The sequence below is a fragment of the Sander lucioperca genome, chromosome 6 (assembly GCF_008315115.2).
Source record: "Sander lucioperca isolate FBNREF2018 chromosome 6, SLUC_FBN_1.2, whole genome shotgun sequence".
Classification (NCBI taxonomy): Eukaryota; Metazoa; Chordata; class Actinopteri; order Perciformes; family Percidae; genus Sander; species Sander lucioperca.
The window spans coordinates 10,903,721-10,925,344 of NC_050178.1; the positions used below are offsets into that span (position 1 = coordinate 10,903,721).

Genomic DNA, 21,624 nt, shown 5'->3' on the forward strand with positions numbered 1-21,624 from the left:
GGATCCACTCTAGTAAGATTTGAGGTAACATTAATATGGTGCTTGTGTAATTGTAATCAATGCCCTGTCCCTCAGGAAACAACGCCTCAGTTGAGCTGTGGAATATACTAGTGTGTGTGTGTGTGTGTGTGTGTGTGTGTGTGTATGTATATATATATATATATATGTATGTATATATATATATATATATATATATATATACACACACACATACACATATATATATATACACACATATATATATATATACACATATATATATATACATATATATATACATATACATATATATATATATATATATATATATACACATATATATATATACATATATATATACATATACATATATATATACATATACATATATATATATATATATATATATATATATACATACATATATATATATATATATATATATATATATATATATATATATATATATATATATATATATATATATATATATATATAAACTAGTTTTATTAGTCTCGATTAGATCATTCAGTTAAAGCACACGTGGGTCTGAGACTTGCAGAATCATTGACATCTTTTAAATCACTTCTTAGTTGTTTTTTTCCAAAAAGACTTACTAATTTAACCTCAGTTTTATTTTCAACATGTCTTATTTGTTTGTTTTTGTCTTATATCATCATTGGACATTTTATTCTTTTATTTCTGTATTTTCCATGTAATTTCTGTATTACTAAAATTGCCTAAGTCCTGAAATGTTTTAATCCTGGTTCAACTATGTACAGCACTTTGTAACTCTGTTTTGAAAAGTGCTTTTTTAAAAGTGTATTATATTATTATGTGCTTGGCCAGTAGAGGGTATAACGTTGCATTACAATATAACCGATACAGGTCCTGCCAGCTGGGTAGGTTAGTTGTCTGGCATTGTAAGAAGGTTGCATGCAACATCAAAGATATCACACGTCACATGTCACACCTCTTTCTAGACCGATAGCAACATGCAACCAAGGGACATGTACAGTACATGAATGAGCAACAGAGGCAGAAGAAAAGGAATGCCGTGAAGAGTCTGTGCCCAAGGATGGTTGCTGGGCCTTTTAAGCATTGTATAACACGCCGTTATATTTTATAGGAGAAAATCACAATCAAGTATTAAGAGAGGACAAGTGGACGGTCTCTGCATGTCTCCAAAGGCTGCTTTAACAATTCAGTGTGTACCCTTAATATTCTGCTGACTTGGGATGTGAAATATCAAATGGATCTTGCCAGGAAGCGAAGATCAAGACCAATGTAGACAAGATAAATAAACCCATTTTCTATTTTCCCACAGTTGTACTGACTTTTTTTTTTGTAATACATTACTCTAAATCATCAAAGACTATTTTATGGCTGCAGACTGATGTTTTTCCAGTGATGTTGAAGAAACACATTATAAAAGTTACGTCATTTTCCCATGATTCATTCTTCACGTAAAGTAACATAACGTAAATTGGTGTAATCTATCTTATATCTGCCAAGATACTCAAGGCGAGACTGCATTATTAGATTAAATCTTAACATTTATGAGGACTGAAAGATTAGGAACCTAATGACATGTGGAATCAAGCCTATGTTTGAAGCCATTCAAAGAACTGAGCTTTGTGAAACATGTCGGGTCACTCCTGACCTTGTCAGTCAGTATCAGGTTGGCATGGAGCAGCTGGTCCATCTGGTCTGGGAGAGAACAACCAAAAGGCACACAACAGAGAAGGCACCGGGGAAAAAACAAACTCCCCCACACAAACTCTCAAACAACTCGGCTCCTCTCAAACATGTAGAGAATGTCGTCCGACTGGAAACATCCACACGCGAAGCTATCAGCTCTAACCCGTCTAACACACGGATTCCAACAGCGGGCGTGAGCGCTTCACTTGAATCGTAGCAGAAAAAGATCTGAACTCAGACTACCGCAATAAAAAACAAGGGAAGTTTCACCAGGCTTTGGCTTTTATTTCTGTTTCAGCTCCCTGTCGGTCCTAACAGCCATTGTGCATAGTTGAGTCATGTTGGTTTTGTGTCTCGATTGGCCAGTTCTCACCCCCCATCTAATTCCACTGCACAGATTAACAATAGTTATGAAGGATGCATGTGAATAATCCGATTTTATCTCTAATTACTTTTACATGAGGCAGCTACTGAAAACCCTAGTTATGGCTTTGCTCAGGTTTCACAATGACAGCACTAGCTACAGTACAATGGAGAGCCCCTCAGCTGAAACGTAAGCTAGCTGACAAGCATGAGAAGTACAGTGTCGTACAAACTTAAAAGAAAGAAAGAAAAAGGCACTAGCTCTTATGATCCAAAGATCAGGACTACCATGATAAACAGAAGTGATACTAACAGGACAGTCTGGACCTTACTCATGAAGACTTTATACAAGCTAGGAAGGATAATGCTTGCTCAAGCTCGTGAAGAATAATATTGCAAACAAATATGTGCATCTGTCACTGCCTCGTTATGTTACAAATAAAGAAAAACTAAATAGGAAAACATTGTGTAAAGACAGAGTTTGGGAGGGGAAAAAATGCAAATCAACGAGCAACTTTAAACATCAATTTCTAACCACGGTTGTAATATAGAATAAGTAAATTTCCTGTATTCGGTTTGTTTGCATTCGATTCATCTGCCTGCCTGTTATTGTGAAATGTGAGATACAGTACAAAGATGCAATTTGGTAAAAGGTCAGTCCTTTTCAAGTGATTTTTTTTTCTCTCTCCTATTGGTCAGTGGATTTTATGGCGCGTCGACTGCTCACAGCAGCGTGCAGCCGCCTCTCTTTTTGCGCTTGCGGACCTGCAGCGCTGCTCTAGTGGCCATCTCAAACACTTCCCGCACGCCATCCTTGGTCTTGGCAGAGCACTCCAAGTAGCCAAAAGCACTGATCCTGCCGGCCATGTCTCTGCCTTCTTCAGTCTTCACCGGCTCCTGCATGGTTAGAACAGAGATCGTTAAGAACTGTACAAAAAGTATTATTAGTATTAGTATGGAGGGGTGTTCAGAAAAGGGGGTTGAGTTATGTTTTTCTGCTGAAGCAAAGATAATCTTACATTTTTGGGTGTGATTAAACGTCATTTATCAGTCTCCTATAGCAGCTCCCACCACTTTATTCTGCATCTCAACAAAAAGCTGAACGACAGTAGGTAGTAGACAGTAGCTTTTGGTTCAAAAGTTTAGAAAATGACTAATATTCAGTAAACTAGAAAATATTTTTCTGTTTGCCACAATTTTGGCAATCACTGCTTCTAATTTAACTACTGTGGATATGCAAACAATATTAATATTTTAAGGTTTAAAGCTTTAGTGCGTAACTTTTTGATATTAATGAACATCCGTTACATTCAAGTCATTGCCAAATGAGTTGCTACAAAGCTAATTAAGACTATCAGCTCCACACAACTCTCTCTGTATTTCTCAGTATGGCTATGTTCAGAAGATTGTGTCGTCCGGTGACTTTCCCGCGCAGAAGCTCGAGTGAAGAAGATAACCTCTTCTGAAGAGTCCATCATTTTTTTTTTAATCCTCTGTGTTCTCCTTGGCTACTAGCAACTGCGTAGAGGAGGGGTGGGGGTGCGTCCGCGATCATGGAAGGCTGTATCATGTGGACCCGCCGACAGTATTGTTTTCATTACTTAGAATTCCTCATGGGGGAGACAGAAACTACGCACTATAGCTTTAAATGGGAGTATATCTTAAAATCTTTGTGAACTTTTATTTTTGTGAAAAGAAAAGAGCTGCAACAATTAGTCTATTCAATAAGTCAGAAGCTGAATCAGCAACTATTGTGATTAATCGTTCGAGGTATTTTCCCGAGCAAAAATGCCAAATATTCTCTAGTTCTTACATGAGAGGAGCTGGTGCTTTTCTTTGTCATATACAACAGTAAATTGAATATCTTTGATTTTTGGACTTGAAAAATTGTAAATGGCAGTTTTTAACTCCGTTTATACAATATACACTTATAAACCATACAATTAATCACTAAAATAATTGACAAATTCATCGATAATTAAAATGTTGTTAGTATCAGCCCTAAACATGTTCAGTCTACCTACCCAACCCAATATTTTTTGTACAGTCCCTTATAAAACCAAATAAGCTGAATGTGATGCACCTGTGTTTTTATGCCCGTCCACACCTTCTCCAAATAATGACAAATTTATCAAACAGGTAAACCTTGAAATCAGAGCTATACACACTACTTCAATAACCCTCCCAGCCACATCATTCTGTTGTCTGTGTGAACCATGTAAACTCCAAAACACAGAACTAATGACTTACTGCTACTCTTTGTCAAACAGCTCTTAGTTTCAACAGAAATGAAAAGCTGACGGTGGCGTTTAAAAGAGCTGGAGAGCTTTGTCAACATGTTGCTATTATTATATATATTAGCTGGACCTGGAGACAGAGAACGGGCCATAGTTGCATGCTGTGACACAATAAACCAACATGCTGCTGTCATTATAGTAAGAGTGAAAGGCCACTAGCAGCCTTTTCAGAGTGCTGTCACTGTTTGTCACTGAAAGGTAACTTTCCTCTGGGAACAGACAGGTTAACAAAAATGAAAAGGGAGATAGTATTCAATTAATGTTCCATCTTTCTTTTGGCTTTTTAGAAAAACACCTTCTCGGACCAATAGTTTTCATATGATTTTACTTTATCAACGTAATATTGACATTCTGCTTTTCAAAATAAATATACATATATAGACTAAATAATATACATATATAGACAAAAAAAATAAATAAAAAAATAATATATATATATATATATATATATATATATATATAGAGTTGTGTGTGTGTGTGTGACCACACTTTTACCAGTACCTGAGGCAACATGTCAACAAAGCAGCCCTTGTTTTTTAATGCAGTGCTTTTGTCACTCTGAACTCCCGGTGAAGCAATATTTGTCATGAATATGAACATAAATAATTCAGATAAAAGCTTCACAACTTGAACCTGATGAAATGTTTCAACCCTGCACATATCCCCAGGCCGTTGGTGCCTGAGTATTCAAGAGGTGCGTACTTGTGCCTGGTTACCCCAATCCACAGCTCATTGACCCTCCGGGGCATTTGTACCTGCTTCATCTTGGCCAGCTCTCTCCGTGTGTGCTCATCATTCCTCAGGTCCTTCTTGTTCCCCACCAGGATGATAGGAACATTGGGACAGAAGTGCTTCACCTCAGGCGTCCACTTCTCAGGGATATTTTCTGTCCCGGGAGAGAGACAAGAAGTGAGAAGAAACAGACAGAGACAGATAGACAGGCACAGAGAGAGGGAGAGGGAGAGGGAGGGAGGGAGGGAGGGAGGGAGGGGGAGAGAGAGAGAGAGAGAGAGAGAGAGAGAGAGAGAGAGAGAGAGAGAGAGAGAGAGAGAGAGAGAGAGAGAGAGAGAGAGGCAGTGCAGAGAGAGAGGCAGTGCAGAGTCACAGCACAGAACACTTCTCATGATGGATTGCTCTGCAGACTGCTCGAGGCAAAGATGTTTTTAGCTGCACTAATCCTACTTTCCATCAAGTCAATTAAGGCATTTAACAAACAGCTTGCTTAGCTGATATGAGCTGCCTTTATTCTGTGAAGATAAACACGATAACAATAGCACTTTTATACAGTATAAAGTCATGTATTTTATAATTTTGACACAGACAGCTTTCTGTGCTGCTGCCGTCTCAGCCAGGCGTATCTAATTAAGACTTGTTTAAATATACAAATGTTTTAATATAGGCTACTGTATGTCAGCAGTTCCTTACCTAAACTGTCTGGGCTGTCGATGGAGAAGCACATGAGGATGACATCTGTGTCAGGGTAAGAGAGAGGCCTCAACCTGTCGTAGTCCTCTTGGCCCGCAGTATCCCACAGCGCCAACTCCACCTGGGAGAAATCACAAGAAAAACATTGTAAGAAGTAGTAGGCAAACAAAATACACACACTGTACAGAACGGTGGATTTATCTTGGTTTTAGAAACGGAGTGATTCTCCTCATACTCCTTTTTATCTCCACGATTCATTCATTCATGTCATTTTGTTCAAAGTTTTGTAATTTGAACCATTCTTAAGGGCTAAAAATTAAAATTAGTGGTCTACCCAGAGTAATGTTGCTCATTGTTCCGGATGAATACACAAACATTTAACCAGTCACGACATCATTAGTGATGAAGTTTTTTTTTTCTTCTCATCGTCAGAGAGCCGTGACTATTTGGAGAATGACGTTTGAACATTGAGACATGTGGTGCGTCTTTAGTCCCCCCCCCCACCAAAAGGCCAATGCTTTAAATACCAGCAAGTAAATAATGTTAAGATTGTTTAACCTTGGGACATTTATCTCCTCCTGTCACAAATACATTTCATCCTGATCATAACTTGCGATTGGTATGTTTTACCCCAGCTGCATTCCTTGTTTAGATATTTACTGCAGCTCTGACCTCATCAGCTTCATAAGTCTGTTATGTTCTCAGCGTTGTGGAAATGATCTCAGGGACTGACCTCATCCCATCACACCACTGATTCATTCATTTAGGGAAAGTGGGACATTAGCAAGCATCAAAGCAGATACCTTCTGTCCCTGTAGGGGCATTAACAGTCGGTCTTTACCCGACTCCACTCTTTAGCTGACTCACTGTGTTCAGGAGGGGGAAGGCATTTTTTTATGTGAAAACTTTTAAATACTGGAACTTTTACTGAATGACAATAGATTCTGGTTATGCCCACAGAGAGTGCAAGCATCAGCCCGAAATAGAAGTTCGCAGAGGCAGAGGGTGGGAGGTGGCTGCACACTGTTGAGACTGCATGAGCAACCAGAGCGGTTATGTTCCCACTGGACTTGTTGTAAGCTGCAGACTTTGGGGAGGAAAAGAACGAGGGGAAAAACAGCTATTTTTAGAGACTGCTCAATCCACTGAAGGTGAGAGAAAGAAAATGTTTTTGTCCTCGAGGGGAAGGGACACTCAAATTTAGGGTCTGAGAAACAAACCTAATCCAGCTGGTTGTATAACGGGCTAATTCTTCCCAAATTATCCCCCGCTAGACCGATGTCCATCATGGATCCCTAACTTTATTTTTCCTCCCCCCATCCGAGTGCGACCAGGACAGGAAATGAGAGTCGTTTATCTGGCAGGAGGGTCCTAGCGGGAGGAGAGGGATTGCCAGGAGACATCCCTGTTCCCTGTCTGAACAGGAAGCTGGGAAGTAGAGTCATTTCCTGTTTTGCCAAGTGGTGATCCTGCAGCGGTGGTCAGCTCAAGAGAACAAAACCCTTTGACATAACAAGCCATCTGCAGCTCAGACTCAGCCCTCGCTGACCAACTCCCTGTGACTCAGATTTAAGATGTCACACAAACACACAAACAACATAGTTGGATTCATAAGTGTGTCTGAAATAATAATGCATTTTATTTACCCTCAACCATTGTATTTGAGCTACACATCTCAAATGGCTGTAAAGTAAACTACTCTTTCATCTAGAAAGTAGTGAATCAGTGAACACAAGAGTGACCTCGGCTCGGACACACCACATGTAACTGACCGTTTGCTAAACCCCTCCCCTGAGCAGTGATTGTCCAATCAGAGCTGAGCACCGTAACTTGGCCCAGCAGGTCTGTCCAACTTCGGAATTATGCACGTTAAAGAGGTGTTCATGGGGCTGGATTTGGGAGTTTCTTTTACACTTATATGTAAATGTTAAAATACAGTACAACAATAAAGTATGTAGTATCAGACTATTAATACTGGGACTAACTAGCGCTACACTGCAACAATGGTGTTTCTGTAATTTCACGTCTTCTACATGGATCATCAAATGTTACTGACACAAGATACTGATTTCTTTGGCGGCTGGGACAAACAACTTTAGCCTCAGTCTTTCAGCAAAATATCACGTACTGTATGGAGCCAGCAAGTTCACATTTATGACCTCTTTTACAAGATCCTTCATTTAAAGCAAATGGTCAGATAGGTCATTCATGTTATTACTTTAAGGACAGTGCTGGTTTCTGACACAAACGGAAAGACTTCCTATGGAACAGACAACTTCTTCTAGACTGCTCAAATCTACAAACCTGTTTTCCGTCAACCTCGATATCAGCGATGTAGTTCTCAAACACTGTCGGGACGTAGACTTCAGGAAACTGGTCTTTACTGAAAACAATGAGAAGACATGTTTTCCCACATGCTCCATCCCCGACAATCACCAGCTTCTTCCGAATGGTTGCCATCTCTGCTGGGAAACAAGAGAAGGGTTTTTACAGGAAGTCAAAAAAAATTTAAATAAAAAGTTGCGTGTCAAAACCATCACTACAAAAGAAACTTTTCCCCGTCAAGGGAGATTTCACCTGTCAACATCAAAGTCACACTTTGTTGTCTCGTTTTGTACGTTTCAGATATTTAAGTTATTTGTAAAAGATCACAGGAACACAAGATAAAACAGGAACACAATGCTGTACAAAAACTTTCTGCTCATGCTGTGTGGCTCCAAAGCGACCACTGACATCTCTGACTTCAGTAGTACTGCATCACATTATGCCAAAGGGAGTGCTCTCTGATCTGCACGTTGTCACAGACAACTGCAGTCACAGACGTTGAATCCCCGATGACGAATCTAGTCTATAAATCTACATAAAAAACAGAGGAGGAGGGGGAAGATAGTGGAGTGATGGGGAAGAGAAAGAGAGAGAGAAAGAGCGAGTGTGTGTGTGTGTGTGTGTGTGTGTGTGTGTGTGTGTGTGTGTGTGTGTGTGGGGATGTTGGTGAGACAAGCTGGGACATGAAGGAATGTGCTATCATGCTCCTGCTCCGCCCTGTTTGTTTCCCTCTGCAACGTGTGTGGAAAAGAAAAGCGTCCAGGAAATCAGAGCAGCTGCTAAAGTACTGGTGGTGTCCTAAAGCAGACAAAACACTGCCCTGCTTTTGATCTCTCCAGATGCTTCTTCAGGAACACTCTGTAGACATTATACTAATTCTCTCAAAATGACATTGCATTAAAGAGGAACAACAGCTAAACCTGCCGCACATATGTTGTTCCAGTGTTACGCTGTAATTGCTTACATGGGGTTTACAGAGTTGTAAGCATGTGCACAAACTGCAGAAGAAAGAAAATACCAGGCAAGTATTTACCACCAAAACAAAACCATGTCAAACAAAGATGGATACAGGGTTCAATTTCACAACTACACTTCAGGCCTGCAAGGATGTAGCTTTGCAGGTTTCCTGTGCACAAAAATACAATCCATAAAACCAAGAAACATTTCTGCAATAATGCCAGATGAGGACTGCTGTAGTTAGTGCAGGCTGCGTGGGGATGAGTTAGCAGTGCAGCTGATGGATGAGCTGGAGCCCTGCTGCCTGGGAGCAGCTGTGCATATAGTCATTTGGCTGCTCACCTCATCCACTTTCTGCCAGACAGTCTTGACAGCAATCCTCTTCATGAGGGCACCCACTTATCAGGGGAAATGGATCTTTCAGTGCTGCTGGCATAACTTTTAAATTGAGTCTGCCCCAACACCCACTCTGCTTGGATGCATAGCAACACCAAAACTGTCAGTAAGTAGCATCAAACCATAAAGACTCATCAAGAATACGGACTGAAGTTATTAGTCAAACTATTGTTTGATTGGTTTCATAACACATCAGTGGATTAGTTAGCTGACTTGCAAAACATCATTTCTTCCATGCAGGGCTGGGGGATTTGTGCAAAATCTTCTGACATTTTAAAGCTAATACCTGTCAACATTTGCAAAGTCTTAAATCATCCAACTGAGATTAAATTTATGAAGAAATAAAAAGGACACCATATATGACATGGATTTTATGAAAGGAAGTGTTTGCCATTTTGGAAAATATGCATATATCCTTTCTTGCAGAGAATTAATTGATAAGATTGATACCACTCTTGTCTGTACAGTAAATATGAAGCTGCCGCCAGCAGCCAGTTAGCTTAGCACAAAGACTGGAAACGGGGAGAGTGCTGGCAGTGAATGAGTAAACAAACAAAAACTTTCCTAAACAACGATTCAAAAGATCGACCTATGGACTAACTGTTGCAGCTCTACTTAACATTTTGAAGTTAACTACTACACTCAAATTGTTATGGATTTTAAACTCAACTCCAAACTGTAAGGATAAGAAAAAAACACTGAAAACTGTTGAATAAGAAAAGTCCTTGCACACATTAGCAGGGAAATATTTGACTTATGAATTGTCTCTGTAGTGCCATAATAACAGAATAAGATACAAAAGCACATACATGTGTACATTTATACATATTCTAAAACAATATATATATATATATATATATATATATATATTATTAAAACAAAATATATAAATAAAAAATGAGTTGAATCGCAAAGTGAAGGGGGGGGGGGGTGATATAAGAGAAGAAATTGCTACCCAGCCATGTTTCCATGGATATTTACACTTGGCATAACCAGTAGCCATACTGGAAATTGTGGGTGTGTTTGCTTGTTTGGCAGTTTTATTAATATCTTGAGTCTATTCCTTCTTCTGGGAATTCTGGTCATGGTTTGTTCCCATTTTCTCACTTTGGTCCAAAGGCCCACTCCCTCTGGTGCAGTGTGTTGAGTTACAGCTGCACAAGTTTTGCCAAAATATGCCAAAGACTCAATTTTAATTTAGGCAGATTTAGCAAATACTGGTAGTGTGCGCACTTCTGTTGTTTCTACATGTTAAATATGTATTGAAAGACAGTTAAGCAAATCCCCTAAATATACTGTACAATGTCGACCACAAATCATCATCATCATTTACTTCAGCTGCCGTTGCAAAGCTTCAACTATTATGAGATTATATTCAACTATTATGAGATTATATTCAACAAAAAACAGAATATTTCATTTGAACAGAGACTGCTTTCAGAGAAACTACACAGTATCTTTAGATTTCCAGGGAAATGATGGGATCAAAACCAAAACAAGTGGGAGACAGCAGCACCAAGGCCTCACAGGCTCACCCTTTGAAAAAAAAAAAAAAACAATCCACTTCCTGTTCTGTGCAGCCTGGGAGGAGCTTTTGGCTGCAGTTCTGTTTGGACAGGCCTCAGCAGAGCCGGGACAGGGAGAGGGCTGCCAGAGGCAACGCAACACATGCAAGCACGCAAGCATGCTTACACACACACACACACACACACACACACACACACACACACACACACACACACACACAGGCTCTCTCTGCACTGCACAATGATAGCTTGTCCTTTCTGGCAGAGATATTGGGAGACGACGAAGGAACATCTCGACACATTGACAATAGGAAATTATGCGTGAAAATGTACCATATAGTCACAAACTGTGCCCAATACCCAGACTGTCTATGACTGATGGCCCCAAACTTAAGCGCTAATGCATACTAATGACAGCGACCACTGAGGATGAAGTTTATGCGGTTGCCAGTCAACGATTTCACAAGTGATGTCATCCAGATCAAGCCTGTTTATCATGTCTCAGCCAGCATTCATCCTCTCCACATTCATATCAAAGCCTGATCTCACCCTGATGCTATCACAACATGTAAATGGGCACCACCATGGATGTCTTATAAGACCTGGATGAACGTTATTGGCAGAGCCCTGTTCATTTCTTTGAGAGTTGCTCTGTGGCGCATCCGCCAAAAAAGTTTCTTAGCTTCCGGGTTTACTTGATATGCAACCCACTGCGTGGTGACGTTACATGTTTTTAAATCGCTTTTCTCAGCTCTAGGGAAGTTTTTCAAACATAAAAAGTCCATGGATTAAAACTACAAAATACAAAGAGCCACACCAGACCTTGTTTGTAGTTGGAGGTGTTCTGGCAGCAGTTTTAGTCTCTTTTGCAATGGTGGTCTATGGTTAAAATCCTTTCTGGGTCACAGAGGGATTTTTCGTTGCAATACCGCCACAAGTGGCCACTAGACAAAATCAGCAGAGGGGCTAAGCGCTGTATATCGGGGCCTGGGCACCACTTATCTGCAACCAGTATCAGCTGGCTGACCTTTGACCTTGACGCTACTGAATGAAAGCAAAGGTGTCACTGAGAGATTAACCGTCCTTGTGAAAGCTGTGACAAAAGAGCAGGAATGGTTCAACATCATTCCATCAGCTCTCCATAACCATCACTCAGTTCAGGGTGCAGACATTTTCATTTACCTGTCACTGTGACTCTATACAACACAACTGAGATTTATCCAGTGGTGCAAAGAGGTATGCTACAACATATTCATAAAGTCTTCAATCATTCTGAGGTTGACGGAGGACCAACTATAGTCTATAACTGTGAGACAACTAGAACACTGTGTTACTTGCTGGTTAAAACATCAAAGAGACATACTGTAAGCAAATATAACAAAATCATACAGAATAATGCTGAGCTACCCTTTAGTTAAAGTGATTATATGTAACTTTTAAATGTTTCTGAAACTGTGTAATTTTTAATCTGGTGATCATAAATCACCTGTAACAGCAAACGAGACCAAGTGAAAAGAACGCTATTGTTATATAGTTTTTATTAATGCCTTTTCCCGGATCCGATTTTTTCCGCAAAGTAACAAAATGAATAATGGCAGGTAGACGGCGCTACAGAGCACACATTCTGACGGGCCACAGATTTCGGCCTAACACCGGAAAAGCCTGTGTTAGTGAGTATGCAGGTAAAAGGTAGCAGGCGATTTCTTTATATAGGCCTAATTGTATTTTAATTGAATAAGTTCTGATCTGTTGTAGTTATGGCTGATACTGGGGCAGGACCATCAAACCCCGAGTCACACTCGGTCTGGCTTTCAACATATGGAGACAATTATGGGAATGTAAATTACTCAAAACCAAACCCGAATTGACCCTCAGGTATGTAATATGTCTATTTCATTCATAAAATAACTTTAGATTGCGCAATGTGGTTGTATGTCAGTAGCCGGCATTAAATTACGTCCCCCTTTCATTTAGCGCAGACGTTTTATTCCGTGTTTGTGTTGGCCTACTATTTTCTTTTCCCTTGTCCCCCTGTACTTGTGTAAAGTGTCCTTGGGTTTCATGAAATGCGCTATAAGCTATTATTTTTACGTTGGTTGCTACAACAAACTCTTAATGCTTTGGCTCGTGACACAGTGACAGTGGTAACGTCACCCGGTTTAACTCACGACACGTAACAAAGTTACCGTATGCAACACTTGACTATCTGTAACGTACTCTCTTATTGTAAATGAAGGATTTTCTGAAAAACATGCATTGCAACTATACGACCTCCCGGTAACGCTAACTCAGTAATCTACAGTGGGTAATACAGCACCGTAAAGAAAAGATCTTTACGACAGCAGGTATCGCTTTTGTCCGAAGCGGCCGTCAGAATCAACACAAACTGAAAGTTACAAATAGACACTTTAACTGGTCTTTTTTAGTCAAGTTAATTTTTATTGTAATAAAAGCCTGCATTTTATGTTTTATCTGCACAAAGTTATAACAAAAGCTGAAGAACAAATATGCAACCTGATACAGTGATATGAGCTACTTATATTAGTGATCTATTCTTAGTGATATATCTTCGAGCAGTGGTTCCAACATTTTTAGCTTGTGACGAAAGATAATTCCTGCCGCAATAACTTTTCAAAGTTGTAAAATATTTTATAAACCGCTGTGCAGTGTTTTGGCAAGATCTCTTACTGAAACTTTCTGGATTGTATTTCATGTCTCACTGATAGGCAACACCGACCAACGCAACCCTCTGCGTTGTTTAAACACAGGGTTTGTATACTGCATTTGTCTATATGGTGTGTAGTTCAACCAAGGAGTTATTTTCCTTTCTCGTATTGGATAGGGTTAGATTTGGGTAAAAACGGGTTAGGTTTAGTTTGAAACACACTTTCTTGCTTTCTTGCCCAGAGTTAGACGAGAAGATCAATACCACTCTCAAGGCTGTACAGTAAATATGAAGCTACCTCAAGCAGCTGGTTAGCTTAGCTTAGCATAAAGAAAAACATTTTGGGGGGGAAAACATATAGCAAGCCTTGACACTGTCCAAAGTTATTAAAAATCCACACACCAGCACACCCAAAGCTCCCAGATTACCACCTTTTATTTTGCTTGTTTAATTTGTACAAAGATTAAGGTTAACAAAAAAGTGTTGACCAGAAAATCAATCACCAACAATTGTGATAATTTATTAATCATGTAATTTATGAAGCAAACTTGCCACATTTGCTGGTTCCAGCTTCTAAATGAGAAGGATTTGTTGTTTTCCTCTTCTATCATAAAAAGTATATATATATATATATATATATATATATATATATATATATATATATATATATATATATATATATCAGAGATGGGGACTCGAGTCTGAGACTCGGACTCGAGTCGCACTTAAGTTGCACTAACAGCTGACTTCAGACTTGACTTGCGACTCGACCCAAAAGACTTCAGACTTGACTCGGACTCGAGCTTCGAGACTCGTCAACAACCTGTTTTCATACAATTATTGCTTTTTAAATCTAAATGTATTAATGTATTTCTATTTTCTTTTATTGGCGCATATACGGGGAAACGTATGACGAGCTGTATGTCCCCTGCCCTTTGCCATAATGTGCAACGTAACGCATGCGCCTATGTGCGCGCACATATCAAAAAATGCATTGCAGATGGCAATACCAAGTCCTCCTGGAGTTGTGCCTTTTGTCATTAGTTTTGCTTTCAATAACTTCATAAACAGTGGCAGTAAGAGAACAGCTACATGCAAGGTGTGTGGCACCAAGATAAATAATGCCGGATCAACGTCGTCGGACTTTATCAGGCGTCTCAAAACACGTCTCCAAATAGGACAGTCACTCACACACTAATGTGAAAGAGACGTTACATTTAGCATATATATCGTCACAGGTAACAAGCTAACCATTGCAAAGTGTTGTGCTAATGCTGGGAACAGGCAAATAGTATCTTTATAGTTGTATCCATATGATGTGACAGCTACAGGACATGCTTTGAATTCATAAGATTTAACAATACAGTGTTAGGGACAGATCAGATAGCCAGAGACTTGAGACTTGACTTGGACTCTTGGCAAAAGACTTGAGACTTGACTTGAACTTGCCCCTCAAAGACTTGAGACAGAGATAGATATATATATATATATATATATATAAAAATAATAGTAGTAGTATAGTAGTATAATAGTAGTATTTTGGAAGTACTTTGAGTACTTTTTGAACTGTTGGTCAGACAAAAGTAAATTGTAGACGTCAAGTCGTGAACATTTTTCACTATTTTGGGGTGTTTTATTGATTGAACAATTCATCGAAAAGTAATCCGCAGAATAATTAATAATGAAAATTGTAAACAATAGTTGCAGACCAAAAGTATACAAACAAATTAAGTATGGAAGCCGTCGTAGTACGTGTGAGTTCACTGTGTCACTAGCAATAAAGCAGACTCTCTCTGACTGGAAACATAAAACTTGATCCAAAACAACATAAGGAGCCGTTAAAATACATAAAGCATAGCACCCTTACTTCCTACAACTGTTTGAGCAATGGTCCGGGTTAATGAACACACCACCTCTCTCTTTCTCTAAGGTTTCCTGAGGCTTATAGGGCCCAACAGGAGTTATGCAACAAGCTGAGCAGAGTTAGCCCAGAGCAGAGCGTGACCCTGACCAATGAGGTAGAGCTACCTTTCAATCCTCATATGACTTTTAAATCAACAACAATGCTGAACATAGACAAATATCCAACCAATAAAAGGCCTGTTGTTCCTGAGATGATGACTTTTTCACTTCTGAGGTCCTGCAAACAAGCAAACATATTACAGGAAATGAGTCCGAGTAGGATAGTTTTGCTCCTCTAACAGGCATTCCAGGGCTGCACCTCTTTCTTTTATACACTACACTAAACTAAACTCAGAGAGCCTGGAGTTACAGATCAGCTGACATCAACATTGAAAAGTTATTTCCTGTTTGTTTTTTTTGTGTTGCCATTAGGAGTTGTCAAGGAGCTCAGTCAAACTCTGGCTTCATAACTAACATAAGCAATAAAAACAAGGCTGGATTTTGACTGTTTGACAGATAAACATTCACCCAGAGAGCCTAACTCTCTATGGAACAACAATGTAAAACTTATTTTACTACAGAATAAAAAAAAAGGACTTTTAAAGTACTTCAGGGACATGATTTTTACAGGAATGTCCTCCAGAATCTTTGGCTACCTAACTACAACTTATTTCTAATATGAAATAAGTGTTTGTACAATTATCTTTCTCAAGAGACACAAGCTAACTGGCTGTTTTAAAAAAAGAAAGACGCTTTAAGATATGAAGGCACGCAAGAATTTGCCTCACCTCTGCGAGTCTGTCTGTCTGTCTGTCTGAGAAATGGGCTAAAGTCCATAAACTGGCCGAGGTTGTGGCTGAGACAGAGCAGACATCCTGCGACACCGGCTGTCTACATCACCATTAACTACAAATCTTATCTGACTGAATCTGACAGGAAGCACATCGAATCACATGCAGCATCAGATGTTGGGTGACTACTCAACAAATAATCTTACAAAAAAGCTTTAGCCTGTTTCAGATCAGGCATTGATGGATACAATGTGGAGATTCCTGAGTATAAGCTGTGGACTCAAGTGCATGAAAGTGAAATGTAAGTGCTGAGCTTTCTTAAACAACAGCAGGAGTATAAACAGAGGATCAGGTCAGCCTCTTACATTCTTTGGGCGTATGTTACAAACACACCAGCTTCTTACACTGAGTCATGACTTTACTGGTACACCCATGGAAATGACCAAAGGTTAGCCAGCCCATGAAATAAAACCAGGTATGACATTTCCCTTGAGACCTCCTAAGGATAATTACCTATTTATCCATATGAAGAAAAACAATCGGACTCTAAATTGATAATAAAAAGGTACTTAAAATTAGGGCTACACAATATATCGGTTTTTTTTTTTATCGTTATCGCGATATGAACTTGCGCAATAAACCCATCGCGGCTGCGACATATCGCGAAAGGCTGCGACACTGAGATTTTTGTGTTAGTTGAAAATAAAAAACATCAGTTGAAAAGTGCACTTTAAAATTTAAAATTTAACTCTCGGCGCCCGGATAGCTCAGTTGGTAGAGCGGGCGCCCATATATAGAGGTTTACTCCTCGACGCAGTGGGCCAGGGTTCGACTCCGACCTGCGGCCCTTTGCTGCATGTCATTCCCCCTCTCTCTCCCCTTCAGCTGTCCTGTCAAAAATAAAGGCTGAAAATGCCCAAAAAATAATCTTAAAAAAGAAATTAAAAAAATTTAACTCATTCTTTTTCAGTGGTGCCTTTTTTATTCAATTCAATGTTCAATGTGTTCAATAAAAGAATGTTGGAAATGATTTCCTTTCATTTGTTTTATATTCAACAAGCAATTTGTTGAATTTTAGCAAAATACTGAAAGCAGCAGAAATGCAGAACTAAGTACAATTTAATATCGGTTTATTGATCGCAAGTAATGTCTTATTATTATCGCGTATTCAACGTTATCGCATATTTTCCTCATATCGTGCAGTCCTACATAGATAAATAATTTAGATGTTTCTATATTAAATACGATTTTCATGTTAAAGAAATATATTGACATTTGGGAAATACATTTTACATTTGTATTATTGACGAGAGTTAGATTAGAAAATCAATACCACTCTCATATATGTTCAGTAAATACAGTATAAGGCCACAGCCAGTTAGCTTAGCTTAGCATAAAGAAGTCTCAGCTGACTCCAGGAAGTCACTGCTCCCAGCCAAGAAATAGCCAAGCAAATAACCCACATGTACTGTATGTATTATAAGAACTGGATACCGGACTTAAAGATGGCGGCGCCTATTCAACTGAATGAAAATGTCTTTTTTATCTTAAGCGTTTAAGTGCATTAGTGTTTATCTCACAAGCCCCGGCCGAGCATTCCCACTCAGTTCATAGACTCTGGGATGACATCACTCACTTTAAAAAATCTCTTCTCTAGGCTCTGGGAAAGTTTTACAAACAAAACATTTTAATGGATTAAAAATTCATAGTACAAAGTCAACTTGTTTTACAGACGTCTCTTTTACAATGGTGGTCTAGGGCAGTGGCTCTCAACCTGGGGGTCGGGTCGCCAGATGGTTGTGGAGAAAACTTATAACATATTCTAGACTGGGGTATGATTTTTACTGTGTGAAGTTTAGTACATTTCATGTGTTATATTCAGAACTTCATTTGTAAATCAGAAGATTCTGAAACACAGAAAGGGGTCGGGGGGGGGGGGGGGAGAAAAAGTCACAAACATTGGACAAGGATAGGTGCTGGCTGCTAAAACTAAACTAAACTGTCATTAAAGCAAAGCATTTTTTGTTTCCATGTATTAATCACGGCATTCATAATAATCATTCAAAATCAGCAGGGGGAGACACGTAGACACAGCTGTTTACACCGATTTGCAGCTCTTTTTCTCGTTGTCGAGGAGGTGGGGGTCACGAACACCAACCTCATTATTCTAGGAGGTCGCAACTCAAAAAGGTTGAGAACCACTGGTCTAGGGGACAATGTTTTTGGGCCAGTATACTGCGAGTGGCAGCTGGCACAAATTGGCAGCAAGGCTGCCCTGAAACTGCAACTTGTCGTTTCAGGTTTAAATGGACTGAACAGACGAAATATAAAATGTAAATGAATGAGTTTTACATATTGATGGTGGGTGAATTCTGTTACTTTTGAGGAGAGCCAGGCTAGTTTACCCCGGTTTACAGTATTTATGCTAAGCTAAGCTTTACATGTCATGTATAGACCTGCGGACAATCTTCTCATCCCTCCCCACAAGAAAGCAAATAGGCGTATTTCCGAAAATGGCAAACTATTCCTTTAAATTCATGTGGTTATGGTGGTATCCACAACTAGACGGGTCACAACTAGAGCTTATCTAATCAATGTATTGGCTGGCTATTTTTTTTTATTATTTACTGACCGCCTGCCTGGTCACTTTCATAGCTTCCGTCAAGCAGCAATTTATAAATACAGTACACCACAGGAATACAGCCACAAATACTCCTGCTCTTAAAGCCTACTGAGAGGAAGTAGGGCAAGACAAGAGAGTGGAGTCAGCTGGTGGCAGCCGGAGCATGATGATGACCAAACTCAAAGACAGGAGGCAGAGGATACAACGCGTGGGTTTGTGAAAACCGACACCTTATGACTAACTTCTGTTCAATAACTCAGGTCATAAGCAGCAGACAAATCTCCTCAGCCCGAATACACGTCTGTTCCTCCAGGGACAAGCACAAGTGCTGAAACTAATGATTCATTTCAACCAAGCGATTTGAAGATGTCACTGTATGCTCTGTGAAATGTACATTTGTCACTACTTTCTGACATTTTATAGACAAAAAAATCTAATATTAACATCGATAATGATAACAATTGTTAGATGTAGCTCTAATATACAGCAGCAAAACATTTAGACAAGACTAATGCACAATTGTGTAGTTGAACATGGTGATGAAATGTATTTCAAAACATATTTTGAGCATTTGAAAACACAATTTAGCAGTTTTCGGTAATGCAACTATGATCATTATTGATTATCCAGTCGAATCATTAATGAAGTCTTTAAAATGTCAAAGGAACAGTGAAAAATGTGCATTAAAATATTTCCAAAGCCCATTTTGACATCTTCAAATTTCTTCTTCTGTCCAGTGCAAACCCCAAATATATTCATTTTTATAATTATGCAAAACAGAGAAAAGCAGCAAATATTCACATTTAAAAAGCTGGAACCGAAGAATGATGTAATTTTGCTTGATAAGTTATTTAACAATAACTCCATTACCAAAATTGTTATTCATTTTCTGCCAATCACTAACCAATGAATTGACTTAATTGTTCTATCACTCACAGTTCTGCTGTCAACATATATCTGCAATGGTATAAAGAATATATTTTGCATGAATGCCACATGTAGGTTGATTTTTCAATAAACATTATGGAGGATGAGGATAACATAGCCTATTGTCATTATGTGGATTTTAAGTTATCATGAATGGGACCTTCATATTTAAATCACATTAAAAGCTCTTTCTTCAACATACTATAATTAAGCCGATTTGGGCGTTTCAGTATAACTCACCAAATGTCACCCTCCGCAGGTTTTGTTGTGTGTTTGCAAATCATTGTGGGCAGTTCAAACAACGCCCTCTAAGTGATGAGAGTCTTAATAATGAGGAAATGAAGTGTTCCCAGGAATAGAAAAGGCTCATTAGGAGAGCTGCCATGTGGAATTGCTTATTGAGGTCGCAGCAGTTGGACAGACGTACCAACCGGATCTGATCTGCTGCTTCGACTTTGAAACTACCAGCAATGAAGCTATCAACAGTTGTACAGAAACACGCCCTGACAGCTACACTCACACTGGATATATACTTAATTATAGTCAGGAATTAAACTACTACCAAAGCAGGAAAAAGGCGAATGTCAGTAACGTTGTGAGGACAAGCCACCACCTTGTTCTCTTACCCAAGTAACGTGAGCCATAATTAGACTGCTAAGTTGTGTCAAATGAGAACATTTAGTCAAACTACAGCTTCCGTTTCATAATTACCTGTCAGCAACCCGATGAGAGGTTTTTATATATTAATCCCCGCTTTTCCTCTTAATCCTGGCAAACACATACGCACACATACACACTCATACACTTACTTCTTGCTGCAGTATTCGCTATTTTTTACGGAGAGGGTGCTGAGAAACGGGGCAGACGAGCAAGATCCTCCCACCGACACCAGCGACATGCAAGGCTAGGCTAAATAACCGTGCTTCCGTTTAGGACTTTCAAAATAAAAGGGGCAGGTCGTTAAAGTTAGAATCCATCACAGTCTTCTTAACAAGAGAGTAGTTCAGAGCCTCCAGTCATTACAACAACAACAATAATAATAATAATAATAATAATAATAATAATAATAATAATAATAATATTCCTTTGTAATTTGATACTTACTTGCAAATTGGTACCACTAAAGTATAATATCAACAGGGTTCTCGATCATTAGGATAAATAATCTTGGGCCATATATTGTGATCACATTGCATTTCCCTACATACAATTGTGTTTCACAATCTCACAGAAAACCTGGGGTAAGTAAGTAAACAAGTACAGGAAAATTGGTTGTATAACTAGTATAGTATGTATTGTGTCACACAGTGATTGTTTATGTGCCAATCTCCTGTTTTTTTTCTATAAACATCTATTCAGTAAAAAAACAAACAAACTTACAAATACTCCCCCCCGTGTTACAGTCCATCAATATACACATAAATAAACATTTAAATTAGAAATGACTCACAAAACCTTCAAGCATGATGTTGCACTTCTGTGGCCACACCCCTATGATTGATGTCACAGAACTTTTATATCAGCTGTCAAAAGGAAGAAAAAAACAGCTGCTGTGACAAAATTGATTAATTTATTAATCATTGGTTATATTAGTAGTTAATATGAATAATTTAGCGTTGTACACTCATATACTTAAACAATGTTTTCCCTGAAGTGACAAAAAGTTTACACTATTATTTTGAAGGCCACTGCCTGTATTTCCGGGGCTGTTATGGTTACTTCTAACCAACTTGACGGAGCTGCTGCA

At 39.0% G+C, this 21,624-nt stretch overlaps 1 protein-coding gene across 7 annotated transcripts; it reads right to left on the bottom strand.

Moving 5' to 3' along the window:
• Positions 1-697: 697 nt before the first annotated feature.
• On the bottom strand, positions 698-20,801 carry rhoca (ras homolog family member Ca). Of its 7 annotated transcripts, none has more exons than XM_031301876.2 (5): positions 20,687-20,801; positions 8,070-8,227; positions 5,766-5,886; positions 5,096-5,226; positions 698-2,940 (listed from the first exon to the last, which is right to left on the bottom strand). In XM_031301876.2, exons 2-5 carry the CDS (start codon positions 8,223-8,225, stop codon positions 2,767-2,769), a joined length of 582 nt encoding a protein of 193 aa, XP_031157736.1. In that variant the 5' UTR covers positions 8,226-8,227; positions 20,687-20,801; the 3' UTR covers positions 698-2,766. The 7 variants fall into 7 exon arrangements, with proteins under 7 accessions (XP_031157736.1, XP_031157735.1, XP_031157733.1 ...); XM_031301875.2 differs by having other exon boundaries at positions 8,070-8,230; positions 20,687-20,781; XM_031301873.2 differs by having other exon boundaries at positions 20,589-20,779.
• Positions 20,802-21,624: the final 823 nt, after the last annotated feature.